The 19,219-nt window shown below is 42.7% G+C and overlaps 1 protein-coding gene across 1 annotated transcript; it reads left to right on the forward strand.

Annotated features, from left to right (window-relative positions):
* Positions 1 to 104: 104 nt before the first annotated feature.
* dnaaf11 (dynein axonemal assembly factor 11) lies at positions 105 to 17,239 on the forward strand. Its single transcript, XM_047026760.1, has 12 exons — positions 105 to 144; positions 731 to 898; positions 1,063 to 1,140; positions 1,336 to 1,508; positions 1,714 to 1,934; positions 2,045 to 2,221; positions 6,716 to 6,793; positions 8,326 to 8,391; positions 8,491 to 8,560; positions 9,931 to 10,026; positions 12,357 to 12,436; positions 16,798 to 17,239. Exons 1-12 carry the CDS (start codon positions 135 to 137, stop codon positions 16,994 to 16,996), a joined length of 1,416 nt encoding a protein of 471 aa, XP_046882716.1. The 5' UTR covers positions 105 to 134; the 3' UTR covers positions 16,997 to 17,239.
* The last annotated feature ends 1,980 nt before the right edge of the window (positions 17,240 to 19,219 follow it).

A 19,219-nucleotide genomic window follows, 5' to 3' on the forward strand; every position in this document is an offset into this window, starting at 1 on the left:
GGGACCTTCAAAATAAAAGCCCACCGTGCGCCCCCTGCCCGTCAAACATTGTACCACACGTGACGTTTTGAAGTTGGTGTTGGTGGTTTCCACAGCAACGGTAATTAACATAGGCCTATGTTGACATCAAAAAGATGGTACTCAGTAAGTATGCGCGAAACACAAGTAGCTACAGTACTAATAACGGAAATAATTTGCCAGATTTTCTTTTTCAAGCTCTTACGTAAAGACATTTAGTTTAGTAGTATTTAGTTTGTTACTTGAATTGGTTTGTAGTGTTATTAATATGGTGGGCCATCATTTAAAGCGCTTCTCTTCGTACAGGCCAGGTGGCACCTAGTCTAGCAGTAATACTACTACAGTAGCTAGCTAGCTAATAGTATTTGAAGCCTGGCCATCATAGCCACCTCTGATCGTCAGATCAGCTAGTTGATAACCGCGTGAGCAAGTTACTAGTAGGTAATTAGTCAGTAATGTGTAAGTTGGCTAAATTACATAGGTAATGCATATATTACACATGGACAAGTCTTACTCTATGTCCAGTGAATTATACAGTACCCTTTGAGCCAAACCGCAGAGTTGAAACCACTTCGAATTTGTTTAGAAAATAGCCATGTTCAGTCGCCTATAATTGTACAATTATCCTCTTAATTTGGATAGCAGGTTTATATTTGTAGAAGTATGACTACTTTGTATGTGTCATAAACCTTTCTCCCCGTTTTGTTGTCAGTCACAGAGGAGATGGTTCGAAGCCGATCTGAGCACAACAATTGTGAGATATTTTCGCTGGAGGAGGTGTCCTTGCATCAGCAAAACATTGAAAGAATAGAGCACCTCGACAGGTGGTGCAGGGAACTCAAAATCCTGTATCTTCAGAACAATCTGATACCGAAAATAGGTGGGTGTTTCTGGGATCAAGGTTTTATATTTAAAAAGCAGCAACAGAGCTGAACTGAACTGAACATTTTCATGTCTGATTTTCATGTCTGATTTTCATGTCTGATTTTCATTAACATTCAAATGTATCGTTTTATTTTGTGACATTGGGCTTTTTCTCAACAGAGAGTGTAAGTCGACTGAAGAAGTTGGAATACCTTAACCTTGCCTTAAACAACATCGAGCTGATTGAAAACCTGGAAGGTATGCTTGTTCTGTGCTCGTTTTGTATGGAAGCAAATCAGTTACATGTTTTGAATTTTAAAAGGCATTGAATACTTATTGAAATTTAAATACCACCGAATCAAAACACACACAGTGTTACCTGAATGCTGGATTTATCTTCAGGATCAATGTAATGTATGTATTTGAGGGTAATATTACTCTTCTCTCCAACAGGATGCGAGAGTCTTCAGAAGCTGGACTTGACTGTGAACTTTGTGGGCCAAGTAAGCAGTGTGGAGTCATTGAGGAGCAACCTCCATCTTAGAGAGCTCTTCTTGGTGGGAAACCCCTGCACTGAGTTTGAGGGCTACCGGCAATACGTAGTGGCTTCCATTCCCCAGCTCAAGGTAGGAAGCTGGAGATACCAAACATTTCATTATAATGTCTCAATTAGTTAACATATTTGTATGTAAAAGCCACAGTTTTCCTGCTGTTACATTCCTGTTACATTCTCTTTGCAGTTACATGTTTGTTTTTCTTGGAGAGCTTAAAAACAATTCTGTATCTAACGCTTTCAGTCCACTTTGTTGCTATGGATGACGTTTCCTCCAGTGGCTAGATGGGAAGGAGATCGGCCGGTCAGAGAGGATTCGAGCTGGGCAGGGATTGGAGGAGGTGAGGAGGCGCATCAAGCAACAGGAGCAGGAGTACCTGAAGAAGAGAAGGAAGGAGAAGGAGGAGAGCAATAAAGAGAAACTGGATAACAAGGTCCTCACCAACGAAAAGAAACCAGGCTTTGTTGGGCGCTGGTACACGGATATCAATAACACTGTGTACGTGCAAGGAACAGGGTTTTCCGACACAACAAATCCTTCTAAGACGGCATATCATTTACTGTAGGTCCAGATATGCCTATATAACTCTTAGGTTTGTTTACCTCTAGCCCAGAGCCAGAAGGTAATGAGGAGAACTTGAAGGTGGAACAGTCAGAGAAGGAGATCGCCAGCCACTCGTCCGTGGAGAAGGACAAGGAGTTCTGGGAGAAACCATGCGCCTTTACTCCCGAGTCACGCCTGGAGGCCCACCAACACCAAGAGGACATGAAGAAGGAGAAAGAGAGGTAACCAACAAAACCTAGTAGGAAAAACCACAGAGCCACAACCCAGTCTGCTCTCTGTCACCACTGCCTTCAACCTGTCTCCTTAGCGGTATGGGGGGACGACGATGACAACGTTGTTTGTCCGTTGTCATCCTCTTCATCCCTCCACTTAGCCTCCTCCCCTGACTCCTCCTCCTCCTTAAGAGGTCAGCAGAGGTATTAATCTCTTATAGTCTGTGTTTATGATTGAACAGCAAACTAACTACCCAGACAGGGATGTCAGTCGCTAAGACCATGTTCTTGAGAGTAGGGGTCGTCACACTTCATCTCTCTCTGGTCTCCCTTCCCATAACAAGTACGTCATCCCCCACCCCTACCCAATTAGCCAGCTGGCTCTTTTAATCCAAATGTAATCGGCCAACGGGGTGGAGCTCGCAGAAGCTGAGCTGTCAACAAGGCCCTGGAGAAATGTCATAGTTATCCATCACGTTACTCACAGACTCGGGAGCAATGAGGGTGCTTTGTAAACTTGTCATCAGCAACCTCATTAACCCTAATGATGCTCTGTCTGATTTCATCTTAACCTTTTAATAAACATGAAGCCTGTTGAAAATCTCTTAAGCACTTGCGACCCGGACACCTGGACAACATGTGTTCTGAACATTATTGAGCTCAACTCATTAGAACTGTTGAGCCTGTGTTAGATTTATACTTTTTGAGAGCTTTGTTAAAACGTTAAAGTAAAATTTCCAACTCAAGTTTCCCATGCAAAGTAAAGCTTTGTGCCTATAACTACCGGTGCCACAAGTAAACAGAACATGTATTTCTAATTTTAAAATGAATGAATAACAAAAAGAATGTCTTCCTAGCCTCTGTGTGGTCACTGTGTTGCTAGTGTCAATGTGCTTTAAGTCAGCGCAGGTACTTCCTTTGTCCACTGGGTGTCAGTGTAACATAAACATCAGTTTAGAACGGCAATGTGGTCCCACACAAATTAAACTTGAACATGAACTTGATTTAATTAAATGTCACCTTAAGCTTATATGCTGTACAGAGTATGCAATCGAAAGTGTAACAGACTGAAATTCAATTGATTCAACTGTGTCAGAGCCACAGGTTCCAAGCACATGGTTTGTCCTGTTCTGTTGTCCTGTTCTTATGCACACAGGACTGCTATAGACTCTATCCAAAACGTCTAGGGGATTTGGTAACCATAGCATTCCCACCTAGTGCTGTCAGTCAGACTCTTCACATCTCCCCCTCTACGAGAGAGACCTCAACACAGAGCTAATCACAAGCTTCCATCTTTTGACTCTCTCTCAGGAGTAGGGGCTAAACCAACTCTAATTAATTTGCCCACCATGCCTTTAATTAATTGCGGCCTGCTCACCCTACAGGTGACCCACTTATCAGGGTGTTAATTGGGTGTGTTTTGTACCCGCTCTCCTCCCTGGTGCTACTCTGTCTGTCTGTCTGTCTGCCTGCCTGCCTGCCTGCCTGCCTGCCTGCCTGCCTGCCTGCCTGCCTGCCTGCCTGCCTCTCTCTCTCTCTCTCTCTCTCTCTCTCTCTCTCTCTCTCTCTCTCTCTCTCTCTCTCTCTCTCTCTCTCTCTCTCTCTCTCTGTCTCTCTCTTTCATTCTTTCTTTGTCTGTCTGTCCTGTCTGTCTGTCTCTCTCTCCTCTGTCTCTCTCTCTCTCTCTCTCTCTCTCTCTCTCTCTCTCTCATTCTCTCTCTAATTGTTTCTCTGTCTGTCTGTCTGTTTCTCAAACTGTCTCTCTCTCACCTCAGTGATGGCAGTAGCCATGCTCACTCTACCCTTGTAGCCTGTGGTTGCTGCCACCATATTCAAACAGGGACCCAAGACACAGACATTTACAGTTTAGCCATTTATACAGTGAGACCCCGGAAAAGATTACTTTAGAAGTTAATCATGTATTTAAGAGTGGCTGTGTTTAGTTTAATATGAGAGTGGAGTCAGTGTTGACCTGAATTAACATGTTAATTTGTCTCAGGTATTAGGTAAAAATAGCCACCAGTATTGGAGGAAGCTGGTGTCAGCACAAGCAAATGAGGGTTTCTTATAGCTGTAATCACGCCTTGGGAATATGAATTCCCTTTGATGTGGTGGGGGTTGAATATTTAGGGCTCCTCAGTGCTGCGACCGTCTCCCATCTCCTATCTGCTTCTAAGAGGGATGGCATGCTTTTGTTCCGTAAGTATTACAAATAGGATAAAAAATATTGCTTCTGGCATTATCAATGGAGCCTTAGTGGGTTTGGAAAGAAAACGTGTTAGCTTGCACATATTTGAGACATGTAGCTTTTCTTAACGGAAGTGGCTTCGCTAGTTTTAGGGTAGTATAAGATCCATTCTGGATACAGGTCATAAAATAATATCTGGGTTGTGTCAGGGAACCTTGATGCTGTGTGACAAAAGCTGACAGGTAAAAACTAAAATACCATCCGTAAGTGAAAACAGGCTTTAAACTACGTGTTGTTCAAGTGGAAAATAATGATACCCTGTCTCCTCTCTGAGTTGCCCTGTCCGCTAACTTGATGCATGAAGCCATCCTTCACTGTGTTGTCAGGAAAGATGAATTTTCTGTTCCTGACGCAGGTACTGTGAGAAGGTCAGTCAGAAACCAATATGTTTGGGTTAATGATTTTCCACTGCCTTTTAGAGAAATGGTTTTGGGTGTGTCCAACCCTCCATCTGTCACCTGAAGGAGTCACCTGACCCCTGCCTGTCTGGACATCCCAGGCCAACTCCTAAGTCTTCTGTTGGACAGAGGCTAGATAACTTGGATGACTCCAGGTAATTTGGCTGGCTCCCCCCCCCCACCCACCCCACTCCTCGTAGCTTTCAGAAATGTAGTCTTTGAATGCACCAATGAACAAAAGGTTTCGGGTCACCCCACAATATGGGAAACATTAGCAATTCGCCAACAGTTAAAATCTTTATGCTGTCCGTCCACGCTTGAGCAAATCAATTTCCTCAATACATGAACCTTTATTCAACAAAATACTCATCCTGACAAGTTCAGCTTATCCTGAAAGAGTCAAATGGAAATTATTTTCCAGTTTTCAATTTCCGTCTAAAAGCCCTAAAAACAAGCACATAGTGCCTGTAGTGGCTTTGCTTATGGCTTGCTAAGTGGCTGTCGGAACATATTCTCCTCAGGGTTGGAGTCCATAACCTGCCAGCAGAGCGAGAGAGGCATGCTGACTCAGTGTCCTGATGGGTGATCCAGCCAAAAAGTTTCAGAGGAGGGACCTCTCTTTGGGATGTGCAATGCTTTACCCTTGAAAAGTCCCGCACAGCAATAACAGGATGAGAAAACGGGGAGAGATGGGAGAGAGGAAGAGAGAGAGAGAGATGGTGGGTGGGTGGGTGGCTGTGATATATTGGTGGAAGCGAGATTTTATGACAAAAGAATATCGTTAGAGGACTTTTTTGAGTTAGAGCTCGTCTTTGGCGGGCTTGACAAACTGTTCTTTATACGCCTTTCAAAAAGTTAGATGTTGAAAACTTTCAAACCGTTCCATCTTGCTCACTTTCCTCCCTCCCTCCCTTCCTTCTATATCTTTTATATGTAAGTCAATCTATCCATCTCCCTCTCTCTCCCTCTTTTTCCCTCATTCTCTCTCGCTATATCCGTGCTAAAAAAAGAAACCAACCTCACAAAATGAGTTTAAATGAAGAACTGAACTGTACAATTGGGAACTTGTGGGACTGAAGGCTGACAGAGGAGCCATCTTCTACTAGGCTGCTGTCAGATGTCATACCTCACTGCTGCCCTGCATGCTTGATATACAGCAGCAAGGCCTCTAATGGTCAAATCCCCACAGGGCGCTGAAGGAACAGCACTGTATAGCTTTAAAGTGGTAGTTCTCCTTGACCAGGAGCTCTTATTAATTTGCTACTTGCTCTTCACAAGAACGGCGGGGGGCTTAGCTGTGTGTGTGTGCGTGTGTGTGAGAAACATTTGCTTCATTCCCTGCTGCTATGTCACAACGCTGTCTCCTGTGATTTCCTCTAACCTCTTACTCCTACCTGTGCAGAAAGCTGCTCTAAGAAAGCCGTGTTGCAGTGTTTCCTGTGTGTGTGTGTGACGACAGTGCCACACCACATGTGGAGGGATGTGTCTTACGGCTCAGGAAGGCCTCTCACCAGACCTGCCTCTGCTCTGCTTTATAAATCCCCCCCGGCCCCGTCCTCTGGCTAGGGCCTCACCTTCACCCTGACTGCCCCATAACTCTGATGTCATTCGTTGGCTCTCAGTCGCGCACACAGACACACACACACACACACACACACAGATACACACACACACAGACACACACACACAGATACACACACACACAGACACACACACACAGATACACACACACACAGACACACACACACAGACACACACACACAGACACAAACAGACACACACAGACAGACACACACACACAGACAGACACACACACACACACACACACCGTGTTCATGCTTTGCTTCCTGCCTCCAGGGGGAAGGAGAAGAAGCCCAAGCCCCCCAGGACTCTGATCACCCCTGAGGGACGGGTGATGAACGTCAACGAAGCCAAGTATGTACACACACACACACACACTGTACTGTGTCAGTGTGTCGAGGCACACACACACACACTGTACTGTGTCAGTGTGTCGAGGCACACACACACACACTTATAGATACAGTGTCAATTTCTTTCCATCAATGTCATAGTAGTAAAGTGTATACACTGTCTGTAATGTGGATAACAAATGCATTTCTATGTCCCTATCTTCCAATAAAACAAGAATAGTGAGGAGATCAGGAAAAAGGCCTGTTATCAGGTACACAGTGTGCTTTTGCCGATCAAATGCATGGATCGGTAGGTGTGGACTGGGCTACAGCGACTGACAGAATCCGATTTTCCGGTTTTTCAAAAGACGTGTGTTCTTGCACCGGGAGCCACTGTTCTGTGAATGTTAGACTAAACCTTGGATCTGTTTATAGCTCTGTCCCTCTCCCTGAACCTACTGCTTCGTAATGCCCTAATGGCTTTTCCAGCAAGGATGGTCATAGTGCTGAATACACCGTAGTACTACCTTGTTATGGCGGGCCTAGCGGAGTGCTCCGTAATGGAATTTAATTGGTTCTACCGCTGAAAGAGGTCCAGTTTCCCCGCACAGCGACGAACAGCCGAACCTGAAATGAAAACGCATTCAATCAGGCGGTCCAGTTAATGTTTAAGAAAGGTTACAACGTCTTCCCTTTTACAGTTTCCCTCTACTTCCAAGATGTATTTTTTTTATTGTATTTTTTTCAGAGTACCGCGATTGTATTGCTTTGTCGCAGGTAGGAGGCGAAAACGCATGGTCAGCGAACCTGGGTAAAGAACTTGCCGGGGAATGGCGTGATTGGTACATTAGTAATCTCACCGCCACATCTACTGTGCAACACTCAAACGGGGTGTTGTGTTCTGAGAAATGAGCGCCCCTGGTTCCCCTCCATTACACACGGCGGGTAGAGTCAGAGGTCAAGGCCCTAAAAAACACCTCTGATTTCATTTCTAATTTGTCTCTGCTTGTAGTTTATGATATCGGTATCCATCAGTTGTGAGATGGGGGTTGTAGTTTTATGGCGGTGTGGCTAGAGAGGCGGAGCGGAACAGCAGTGACTACTCACACTGAGATCTAGGAAACCTTCAATTCCGCCAAATTGAGTTTGAGGCTTTGGTTGACTACTCTGAAAAAGGTTCATTGAGGCTCTCTTTGATGTAACAGTAAAATGATTTGATAGTTGGAAACGTGCTTTTCTGCCCGTGATTTACTACATCAGTTACATCTGAGATGAAGGAAGGAGGGTAGCTGGATTACTAAAAACAGAGCCTGATCATCTGTATGATCTGCCAAATAACAACAAGGTGTTTTAGTATTATTCTGTAGATTTTCAGTAGAAAATAAGATGTTTTGTCTCAAACAACAAAGCAAGGAGCAAGGAGATAACACTATGCATCATTGCACCTCGAGTTACAGAGAGTGATAAGTGATTCGGCCAACAAAGACATTTTTATTTATGTTTGTGTCAGTAGAAGTTGCATACACGGTCTAATCACACACGTGTCACTCGTAGGCTAGGTTTTGTGCTCAGAGACGAGGAGGACAAGAACATGCTTGTTTTGGACCTGGAAGTCTACAGGTAAGACTACAGTATGATGAGTTAATAAAACCAAAACCAGAGCAATTATTTAGTCAATTAACCTATGCATCTTCCATTCCCGTAATTCTCCACAAACAGACATATGGACACCTCTCTCATGGATGTTGACATTCAACCAGTGTACGCTAGAGTTACAATCAAAGGGAAGGTAAGTTTCTGAGTAAATGCAATGCACCCCCTGCTAACTTTGACTAGGAAAGTGTCATTTGATGCAGGGATATACAGAACAGAAATTACATGGGGGTTGTATTTTTGGGGGCATTTTTGGTCGGCTATTTTTGAAGGTAAAACAGTCATTCATTCTTGATTTAAAGGTTCTAGCTTGAATTCAACTGAGTTATTCGAGTGCCAGATCGATGATTGAGTGTGCCGATCAGTAAGATTTAGTGAAACATTTTTATTACAAATCAATATGATTTTGAAGGTCCATACTTTTCTAACTTGAGACAGTAAATTCCAGTGGGTGGAAGCTACCTGAACCTAAAACATCCATTCTAGACATTCCGTTCAAATGGCTCCACACACTTTGACAAAAAGAATTAATTGGCACATCCGTGAAGCAATCTCCTCCCTGTGACTTCTGAGTTTGAAAAGACGGCCCTTGTCCAATGCAGTTAGACGACAGCCATGCTGCCATCAGTCAGTGTGTAATCTCCCTCGTTACCAAAAGGCAGTGTGTGTTAGGGATGTGTTTATCTACGTCCTGTGTGCAGGACAGGAAAGATATTCCTTAACATGGTGAGACAAGTGCCAGACATTTAATCTCCCTCAAACAGACCAGTGTGACCTTTAAGCCTGATTAAACAAACGTTTAGACGTAGCGAAAACTGTTTAGTCTCCCCCCCCCCCCCCCTTTTTTTTTTTTTTCTTTATTTAACTGCAATAAACAAATGAAAGATTTAGGACCTTGAAAAAGTGCCATAAATTATTGCCAGTTGAGCAGTCTCTGTGGACATCCTAAACAAGCTAGTGTTTGTGGGGAGACTTGAATGTCAGGGCTGTGCTCCAACAGGATTTATGGATCTGCATATTAAGACCAGGATCAGTTCTGATTGGGCCGCTAGTGAATTAATAGTCGATGCATAATCTTTGGAACGATGTAGACTTATAAAATCTCTTAATAATACAAACTAATGAAGCGAAGAAGGGGAAACTGATTTGTGGAGTCATTCAAGGTGTCTATCAAGTCCGTTTTACAGTTTGAACACCTGTTATTTTGACAAGTGAAGGACTCGGGAGGATTAGGTAAAAGGCTGTGTGGTATTTGCACCTGTGAGTTTGGTCATAGTTGTTCTTAGCATTACGTGACTGAAAGGAATACTGTTTTGGGAGAATTGGTAAAGATCCATGAACTCCAGTCACTCTCTGTAAGATATTCTTACAAGTGCCCCAACTTAGAAAGTGTACCTATAAAAAACCCCACTAATGATTAAAGCCATTTGACCGACTGTAACTGTCTGAATTCATAATCGGTGCATTAATCTTGATAATTAAGTTTGTGAATAATTGATGCCCCAGATTTTCCAGCTGGTGCTGCCTGCAGAAGTGAAGCCAGACAGCTCTACAGCCAGGAGGTCCCAAGCCACCGGTCACCTGGTCCTCACCATGCCTAAGGTACAGCAGGCCCCCTGGTCCTCACCATGCCTAAGGTACAGCAGGCCCCCTGGTCCTCACCATGCCTAAGGTACAGCAGGCCCCCTGGTCCTCACCATGCCTAAGGTACAGCAGGCCCCCTGGTCCTCACCATGCCTAAGGTACAGCAGGCCCCCTGGTCCTCACCATGCCTAAGGTACAGCAGGCCCCCTGGTCCTCACCATGCCTAAGGTACAGCAGGCCCCCTGGTCCTCACCCTGCCTAAGGTACAGCAGGCCCCCTGGTCCTCACCATGCCTAAGGTACAGCAGGCCCCCTGGTCCTCACCATGCCTAAGGTACAGCAAGCCTCCTGGTCCTCACCATGCCTAAGGTACAGCAGGCCCCCTGGTCCTCACCATGCCTAAGGTACAGCAGGCCCCCTGGTCCTCACCATGCCTAAGGTACAGCAGGCCCCCTGGTCCTCACCATGCCTAAGGTACAGCAGGCCACCTGGTCCTCACCATGCCTAAGGTACAGCAGGCCCCCTGGTCCTCACCATGCCTAAGGTACAGCAGGCCCCCTGGTCCTCACCATGCCTAAGGTACAGCAAGCCCCCTGGTCCTCACCATGCCTAAGGTACAGCAGGCCCCCTGGTCCTCACCATGCCTAAGGTACAGCAGGCCCCCTGGTCCTCACCATGCCTAAGGTACAGCAGGCCCCCTGGTCCTCACCATGCCTAAGGTACAGCAGGCCCCCTGGTCCTCACCATGCCTAAGGTACAGCAAGCCCCCTGACTCCTCACCCCATGTCCAATCTTAAACAGCAACGTTACAATATAAGGAAAAAAACTAAATTAAACCAGAAACTATATTTATTTATATCTGGATAAGAGCATCTGCTAAATGACTAAATGTATTTACTTCATAACTATCTGTTGTGTTAAATGACTGTAATTTATCTTGTAGATTAAGTTGTATGTATGGTTTGAATGCATGTCTATAGTAAAAAAGAATAATTTCCTTTACATGGTATCATAATTGAATACTGAATACTGTTATTTGACTCTATGATAACAGCATAATAGCAAAGGAACTTGCATACTGTATGTTTACACTCCCAGTGTGTAGAAAAATTGAATGAACATCTGGTGTATAAGCATTCCCATTACAATTAAATCAATAATTAATTTAGGATAAACAATGATCAAGCACGCCCGCTCTTCATGCCCGCTCTTCCAGTGATCTAAACAAACCGCTCTCTCAGATCCATGACGCATGATTCACACTTCTGACTGGTACTTGGACTGATTCTCCACGAGCTTCATCATTAGCTGCTGTTCACCGCATTTATCAGCGTTATCGTTCAGACAACCTCGTTATCTCACTGCTGTCGTCACGCAACACCATGCCTGCATCAACCGCTGGTGTGGAGGGTGCACCGCACATAAAACGACCAAGGGATATTATACCTGAAAACCGTTTGTGTGTCCTTGTGTGTTTCTATACAGGGCGTTTTTAGTGTTTCTGTGTAGAGGTGATAGTGTTTTATAGCTGTATCAGTGTCGTGTTGGGGTTCATCTAATCAATCTCTACTTCTGTGTGAGTCTGTATGGTAAGAATGTTGTTGTTGACTACACACGGCTATATAGTTTCCGACGCACGCAGATCTGATTTAACACAACATCATCTGCATTGTCATTACGCAAACAGATGCTCATGAATAAGCCAGGGCAGTTAAACCTGCTAGATGCTCTTTAATCTTCGTCTATTCGCAGACTTGTACTTTAAGCAAGCGACCAAGACTCTGTGTTCGAATCTCCGCGTCTCTGGTTTATGGGGAAGGAGAAACATAACAGATGATGCGTTTCCTGAATTCCAGGTGGAAAGCGTAGTTGCAGCCAATCATTACACTTCGGAAGCCATGATTGAGAGAGTGCTAAATCAAATCAAAGTTTGTTGATGACACTGTTGATTTGTGATGACAAATATACATGGCATGGATTCTGTGATTTATCTTTGTTTACTGTTGTGTTTGATTCTGGAGCTTAGAAGGTGTGATGTTTTTTTGCCTAATGTTGCATAAAACATCAAACTCGGCATGAAAAAATATATATTGGTCCACATCTGCAAGTCAAATAAGTTAAATCGAGCATTTGCCTGTACTCACGTTGCATGTTGACAACCAATAGTTGACGGTTATTTGACCTTTTTCAACAAAAGACGCACAAAATGTCCCTGTGCTGAGATGAAGTATCCGCTAAGACTTTATGGAGTCCATAAAGAATGCCAGGTGGTGTTTTTACAGACCTCTTTGTGTTTCTATAACATTTCCATATGGCTTTCTGCTCACTCCTTCCTGTAATCTATTGTAGGCTCAAGGTGAAATCAAGCCAGCAAAAACTGCATCCCAACCATCAAAAGCTTCTCCATGCACATCAGAAGAAAAGATAAGGTATTTATTTTCTTTCATTTCTCATGATTTGTATGTCATTACTAACCTGTTTGTTTCTGCAAGGCTTATAAATAACTCTTAACTTCCCTGACCCCAATAAAAAAAAATATACATGTGTGTATATTTTTTGCCTGATCAATTAAACGCTGCATGAATGAAATAAAAAATTCAAAGTAAAGCATAAAGCAGCATGAACTCCATTCCAAGTAACACAATCAGTTGTCCCGCCTGAAGTGTTGACTGAGGATGCAATGATGAATCACAAAAACTTGAGTAATGACAAGACTGACCTTGCCTAACAGCCTTACATTAAACACCTCATGAGGCTCAGCTGTGCATCATATTGCCCAACATAGTTTTCATGGACTGTCTTAGCCTTGACATCAGTATGCACGCCTCTGTCAGTGCTGTCTTGCCTGCCTGCCTGCATCCGCTGCGTATTGAACTCTGACGGTGGATCTCATCAGGAGTACAGATGATGCCTGTTAATGATCATGTCACCAGAAGGGTCTTACAACCCTGACCCTTGACCTGCTTGACGTAAGGACTGCAGTGAGACGTTCACAGTTTATATGGAAATGGCATCCAAGGGCTGTTCTAAGACCAGGCATTCTCTCTGAGTTCTGCTGGTGTAGGTCTGGATTGGTTGGATTGGGAAGGTTTACAAAGGATAAAACCTTTTTGATTGACTTTGCTGCGTCACAAAATGTACCTTAACCTGGACCTGAATGTTAGGGGTAGTAGTATGGACTGTGAAACACTTCACTTTAGCGATGCATTTAGTAAAACAAAATAAAGTTGCTTGTCAGATTAATTATTAGCCCTAAAACTCATGTCATTTACATATTTTAATTACCGTTGGGTAATATTCCGCCTAATTAGTTTTAATCTTGAGATGTTCAGGAAACTACAGTTACTAATGAGGCATCCATGCTTATCTGTTGAGCCTCATTGTTCCTACAAACACTAAGAACAGGCACCTATTTTTTTTATTAATATATTTTCTTTTTTTATATTGTTGTTTTTATATAATTGATAGATCTGCTTCTGGCTATGAGTTTGCCTCGACAAAGCCAAACTAAGATCCCAGGGGTCCTCAGCTGATCTGCTAGCCTGTTATTTGGTTTTCATTAGTCTCCATCACCTTGCCTTGGGCTGGGCTGCCACTCTGGAAAGACTGCCACATTTCCATTTTATGACCCGTGCCCCTGTCCTTCAGCAAGCCCATCAACCAGACAGAAGGCTGCACTGTAATCCTGTACACCCAAGTTGAACATTAGATTTTTTTTTTTTTAAGTGCTAAGTAACTATAGTGACTATTAGCCAATTGAATTGCAGTGGCTGAGCTGTTTGGACCTGATTAAATGTGACCTCTGACCAGTCACGTCTGGCTTGACTACCAATTGCATATCTCTTCTTGAGGAAGGAGAGAGCTATCTGGAAGGGAGATTGTGTTGAATGGATTTACTTGTCGGCACTAGGCAGAGCAAGGCAAGACTTTAATTTACATTAAAAGTTATAGACATAAACAGCAATAGTGGGGGTGTTAGATTAAACTGCAAGACACAGTGGTAGTATTTAACGTAAGCTAGTAGTTGGTTATTTGTGGTGAAAACTAATTTGTTTTGCTCGAGTTTGGCAACCCCCTTGTAGAATAATTTAATTAACTGCCAAGTGTTTTTCCACATCTCTTGGTCTGGGCTGACCCTGTACAGCAGCTTTTATAAGACCTCCCTATTCTAAGAGTAACTATACTTTACAGTCACTGCTCATCTTTGTTGATTATTCATAAATGTCCTCCTTTTTACCCTTAGCTATCTCTGTCAGACATTTTAAATGATGCACATCCCCAAACTCCTTCATATACTGTGCATTATTATCGCAAGTCAAACTAACGACTCTATTTATCTGCCGTGGTCTACAATGTACTGACGTCCAGGTTTACCTGTCTATTACAAAGATGAGTTTGGAGTCTAAATTTAGGCCATGCTCACTGGTCTCATTAATCTTGCCCTGGTCTTATAATGAATTTACTATGGATTACTCTAGCCGTCACAATGAGAGATCTGTTGGTTAAAGGGACTCCAAAGAAGGAAAGAACAGTAACAAATGTATAGGTAACTCTCTTTAGTCCTTGTATTCTCAGCTTCTTTAATCAAAATGTGACTTTATAAGATTATGATAAGAGCACGCAACAGGCCCAGTTTGTTATAAACCTTATTGGGCTGGGATCGATGGCAGGTATTGAAGCTAACCAGAACACTTTGATGATGGTACAGAGTCTCTGTCCCTGCCACAGTGTCATTTCTGTGATTTCAGTCACAGAAAACAGAAAGATGCAGTTCAAGCCTTAATACAAGCCCAACAACATCTCTGCAATATCACTTCCTGAACCACGGCTACGCCGCACACATTCACCAGGCAGACATTCTTCCCAGAGTGTGCAGACGCAACAAAAACAACTCAGGGAGAATCTTTTTGTTTGTTGTTTGTCGTTATTTTCCACCAGCTTAATTTGCCTTGGCAATAAACAAGTTGCAAAATTCTCGGTGTAATGAAGTGGTGAACAGGGCCCCTCCTTTGCCTCTCCTCCACTGTAATTTGAACGGCTGCATGGTGAGATTAAATTATAATTGCCACGCTCTCCTCCATAAATCACTGGCTTCTGTTTTGTTAGTCTCGTTGGTGTTGCCCACTCAGATGCTGCGCTGCTGTGTGTTGAATGGAGGAGGTGGAATTACGCCACAGTTTAATACTGTGGTTTAATAACGGGCAAAGGGCAGCAGTGCTGTCTCAGTTTCGTTATCACTCCAACAAGATGGCCAATCAAAACAGTGCTTGCCAGGAAGTCCAATTACATTTAGTCTTTTAGATTCATTTTCCTACATAGAACCAACAAGAAAATGTCAAATGGCAGATAAGGGTAGAATTTAATGAACATAAAGTGTAAATAAGGAGTGAAAGAAGATATTTCCGTCCTGTGCGAATGCACAACGTGGAGTTTTGCCTTCGAAGTAACCTTAGTTACCAGGACACTGTCTCGTTAAGCGGGTGTTACATCACCTGTTATGGTAAATGGACTGCATTTATATAGCGCATTTTCTACCTTAGTGGCACTCAAAGCGCTACACAATTTCTGCCTCTCATTCACCCATTCATACTCACCCTCACACATACCGACGGTGGCGGAGCTGCCATGCAAGGCTCTGGCCTTCCCATCGGGAGCAACTTGGGGTTCAGAGTCTTGCTCAAGGATGCTTCAGCACATGGCCTGGGAGGAGTCGGGGATCGAACCGCCAACCTTGCAATTAACAGACGATCCTCTACCCCCTGAGCCACAGCCTGTTCACTGCTCTAGCTTTAGTTCTTAATTTTAATTACATCAGTCATTCTTGTAGCTGTCTGATTTGCCACAAAAATGTATTACTAATGAGCCATTTTGATTATTGCACTGCATCCAACCCAACAAAATGTAGAAAAGTTCAGACTGTAGGTCTGGACACAACATAACTTTCTCCGTTTGAGAACTAATTAGCTGGTGGGATAACTCGTTTTTAATGAGCACTTCTCAGGATTAAAAAGCAGCACAATCTGGCAGTGCAATGAAGTCAATCTCTTTTTTATGGAAATAATTTAGCGAGGCAGTAGATGTGGTGGGATAAATGAGCTCAAGTTAGATTTTTATTAGCGATGTATGCAGCAGATGTTTTTTTATGTCAGCAATAGGGACTTTGTTAGTGTCTGCTAACGTCTAACGTCTGCTAAATGACTAAATGTAACAGCAAGTACCAACTCACAGTACATCTTCACTTTATGTAGTTGCAGTCAGATCCCTTCTCCTGTTCTCATTTAAATATTTTCTGAGATATTGAATCTGAGATAGGTATTGTGATAACTCATCCTCGTTTTACAGCAAATGTGATGACCTACTTTATCGGGAGAGACTTGTGAAATATCTTTCATAATAGCAATACCTTTGAGATAATTGTATGGACTTGATCCCCAGGAATGACTTGGCTAACTTTAGTGTGAACAGATTCTTAACAGGTTCTACTTTCGTGGGGGATTAATGAATAATTCATGCTCTCTCATTTTTCGACCATTCAACTACACCAAGTGAGAGCTGATGTGAAACCATCAAATCTAGTTCATTTGAGTCTTTTCTCACAATGTTTTAGGAATTTGCATTTACTTCATCCAAATCAACAGTGTTTGACCTAACCTTGTTTACTTCCTCCAAATCAACAGTGTTTGACCTAACCTTGTTTACTTCATCCAAATCAAGTGTTTGACCTAACCTTGTTTACGTCATCCAAATCAACAGTTTTTGAACTAACCTTGAGCATTTTATGACCTCACAGGACAGACAAGGGGACCGAGCGTTTGGAAGTGGACCCAAGCAAACATTCTGTCATCGACTTTGCAAACATCGTACCGAGAACAACGACCACCAGAGAGGGACCGCTCGACTTATCTCGTAAACAACATCCCTCTGCAACAGAAGACTTTACATTTTCAGCTGGATTTGTTGATGACCCCGATGTCCCCCCATTGATGTGAGAGAAGAAAGCATATCAGACTGTCAAATGTCAAAAGAAGGTTAGAGCTGAAGCTGTCACAGAAGTCTATACTTGTCTGATTTGTTTAATTGAAACAAACACATTCCTCACATATGTAATGACATTATTTGCAGGGCTGTTTACAGTTGTACTGAAAACTAGCAAATACTGTTTTTTCAAATGTTCTCACGAAGTGGAGATTAAGTTTAATATCTGTGTAAAACATTGTCAATTACGTCAAATATGCGTATAAATAATAATAATAATCTGGAATACACTGTGTCAGTAGTCCAAGCTTTCTTCCCAGCTAAGTTTTTCTTGAGCTCCAACTGTGCTTTAAATGGAATTTAATCGTTTTTCTTCTTCAAGATAGCAAACTTGGATGGGTCTTTAAGATATTTTTCTGACACAGTTACTGCCCAAACGACATAAAAATACTTTTGGACTTCATGTTCATCTTTGAATCCTCAATAAGACATCTTTTTCTTTTCTTTGAGTTGTCAGTTGAAAGGCTTTGAGTTTGTGACTTCATGATCTCTTCTCTCTCACACCACTCTCTCAACACTCACATGTCAACATGGTATTCTTCAGAGAACTGTTTTAGGTTGGACCATTTTTCCTCTGAGTGTGGATAACCTTTTTCCTCCTAGCTTAAAAAAAAACACACCAGTAGTACACAAGTCCCTTAAATATTTCAATCTTGTCATCGTACATTTATGTTAAAATTAAATATGCACTGTAAGTAGAAGCTTTGTGCAAATATATATTCTACAATACTTTAAATGCTAAAGGTCAATCAAGTTATTTCAATATTTAAAAGATTTGTCCATGTTATATCTCAACCACTAGTAGGCATACCCCTCACAAAATAGCTCTCAACACAGCGTCATTATTTCTTAATGAGTAATGGTAATCTTTGTTGATATGGCAGTTGGTCTATAAAGATAACACATGTTACTTGCATGATTTTTTCTTCTGAATCACTTCACAGTGAAATGAGGCAGACAAAACGGTGCTGATGGCATTTGAAATATGTCCACTGTGCTTCATTTATCAAACACTTACACATTGGGAAATGTTCAATTAGAATTATTTAATTTCATCCGAGTGTTGGCAAATCCCTCTGTAATCACTGGAAACGGTCTGTGCGTCTTCAAAACATTGTTTTCATTCTGAATATAAATTTATTCGAAAAGTAATAACTGTAAACCTTCACTTAATAAGAGGTTTTTGTATAATTTGTACCAGGAGAACCATAGAGAGGATGTAAAATCAAAGCTTTACCAGAAAACTATTCTCCAGGAAATAACTAATACTAAGTTCTAAGAAATGACTGTGCAAAGATGTCTGCTCTCTTTATGTACTGCCATGGTGAAGTCAGAGAAGAAGAGGAGTGGAAGAAGAAGACAGTGTAGGACAGGACAGGAAGTAGGAGCTGGAAGTCTTGAGGTAATAGATGAGAAGAAACACGTGATTGGTGGGGTGTCGAAACAGTCTATCAGGCAGTATGTAACGAATAGTAACTTCTATCTCACAAAGAATCACGAAACCCTTTCTAGACACCTACATTACCTTTTTTAGGTAATTAATTATTTCTGGGAAGCAAACTAACTTGCGTTCTAACCCAGGTCGTGTCCTTGAAACATTCCAGCCTCCCTTCCCTCGTTCGTCTTCCAGCTATACTGAGGGAGACTGTAATCCATGCAACACAGCCTTAGGCCACTCACACATGCATAGTCGCCAAGATGCATATGCTGCAGTTCTGACAGGAGGGTATCAAGTGTTTTGAACTCCTCTCCACTCTTGCACCTCTATCTCCACACAGCCAACACACCACAAGGTCTCATTATTCCACGCACAGCCGATTATGAGTAATAGTTTTTATGCCGATGGGCGTCCCCGAGGGTTCTTCCCTGTCTTGGTGATTTATGGGGTAATGCATCGACTCAAACAGGCAATCCCTTTGAAGGCGTCAGGTGCAATCCTCTATGTGATACTGCAGCCAGGTAACCTGTACGAACCTTGACCCCTGATGGTGGAGTTAAGTCAGGTTTAGTTCCATTTCACTCCTTCTCAGTCCAATAGGATTGAGGGAGGAGCTGGAGCCTGGCTCAATGACAGTGGTAGCCTAAGGGTCCTTAGCTACTATACTATTTACATTTAGTCATTTAGTCATTTAGCAGACGCTCTTATCCAGAGCGACTTACAGTAAATACAGGGACAT

Source organism: Hypomesus transpacificus, chromosome 10 (genome assembly GCF_021917145.1).
Source record: "Hypomesus transpacificus isolate Combined female chromosome 10, fHypTra1, whole genome shotgun sequence".
Classification (NCBI taxonomy): domain Eukaryota; kingdom Metazoa; phylum Chordata; class Actinopteri; order Osmeriformes; family Osmeridae; genus Hypomesus; species Hypomesus transpacificus.

Coding starts and splice junctions, on each gene's coding strand:
- dnaaf11 (XM_047026760.1), top strand. Junction 1,141..1,335: donor GCTGATTGAAAACCTGGAAG/GTATGCTTGTTC, acceptor TCTCTCCAACAG/GATGCGAGAGTCTTCAGAAG. Junction 1,509..1,713: donor CTTCCATTCCCCAGCTCAAG/GTAGGAAGCTGG, acceptor CGTTTCCTCCAG/TGGCTAGATGGGAAGGAGAT.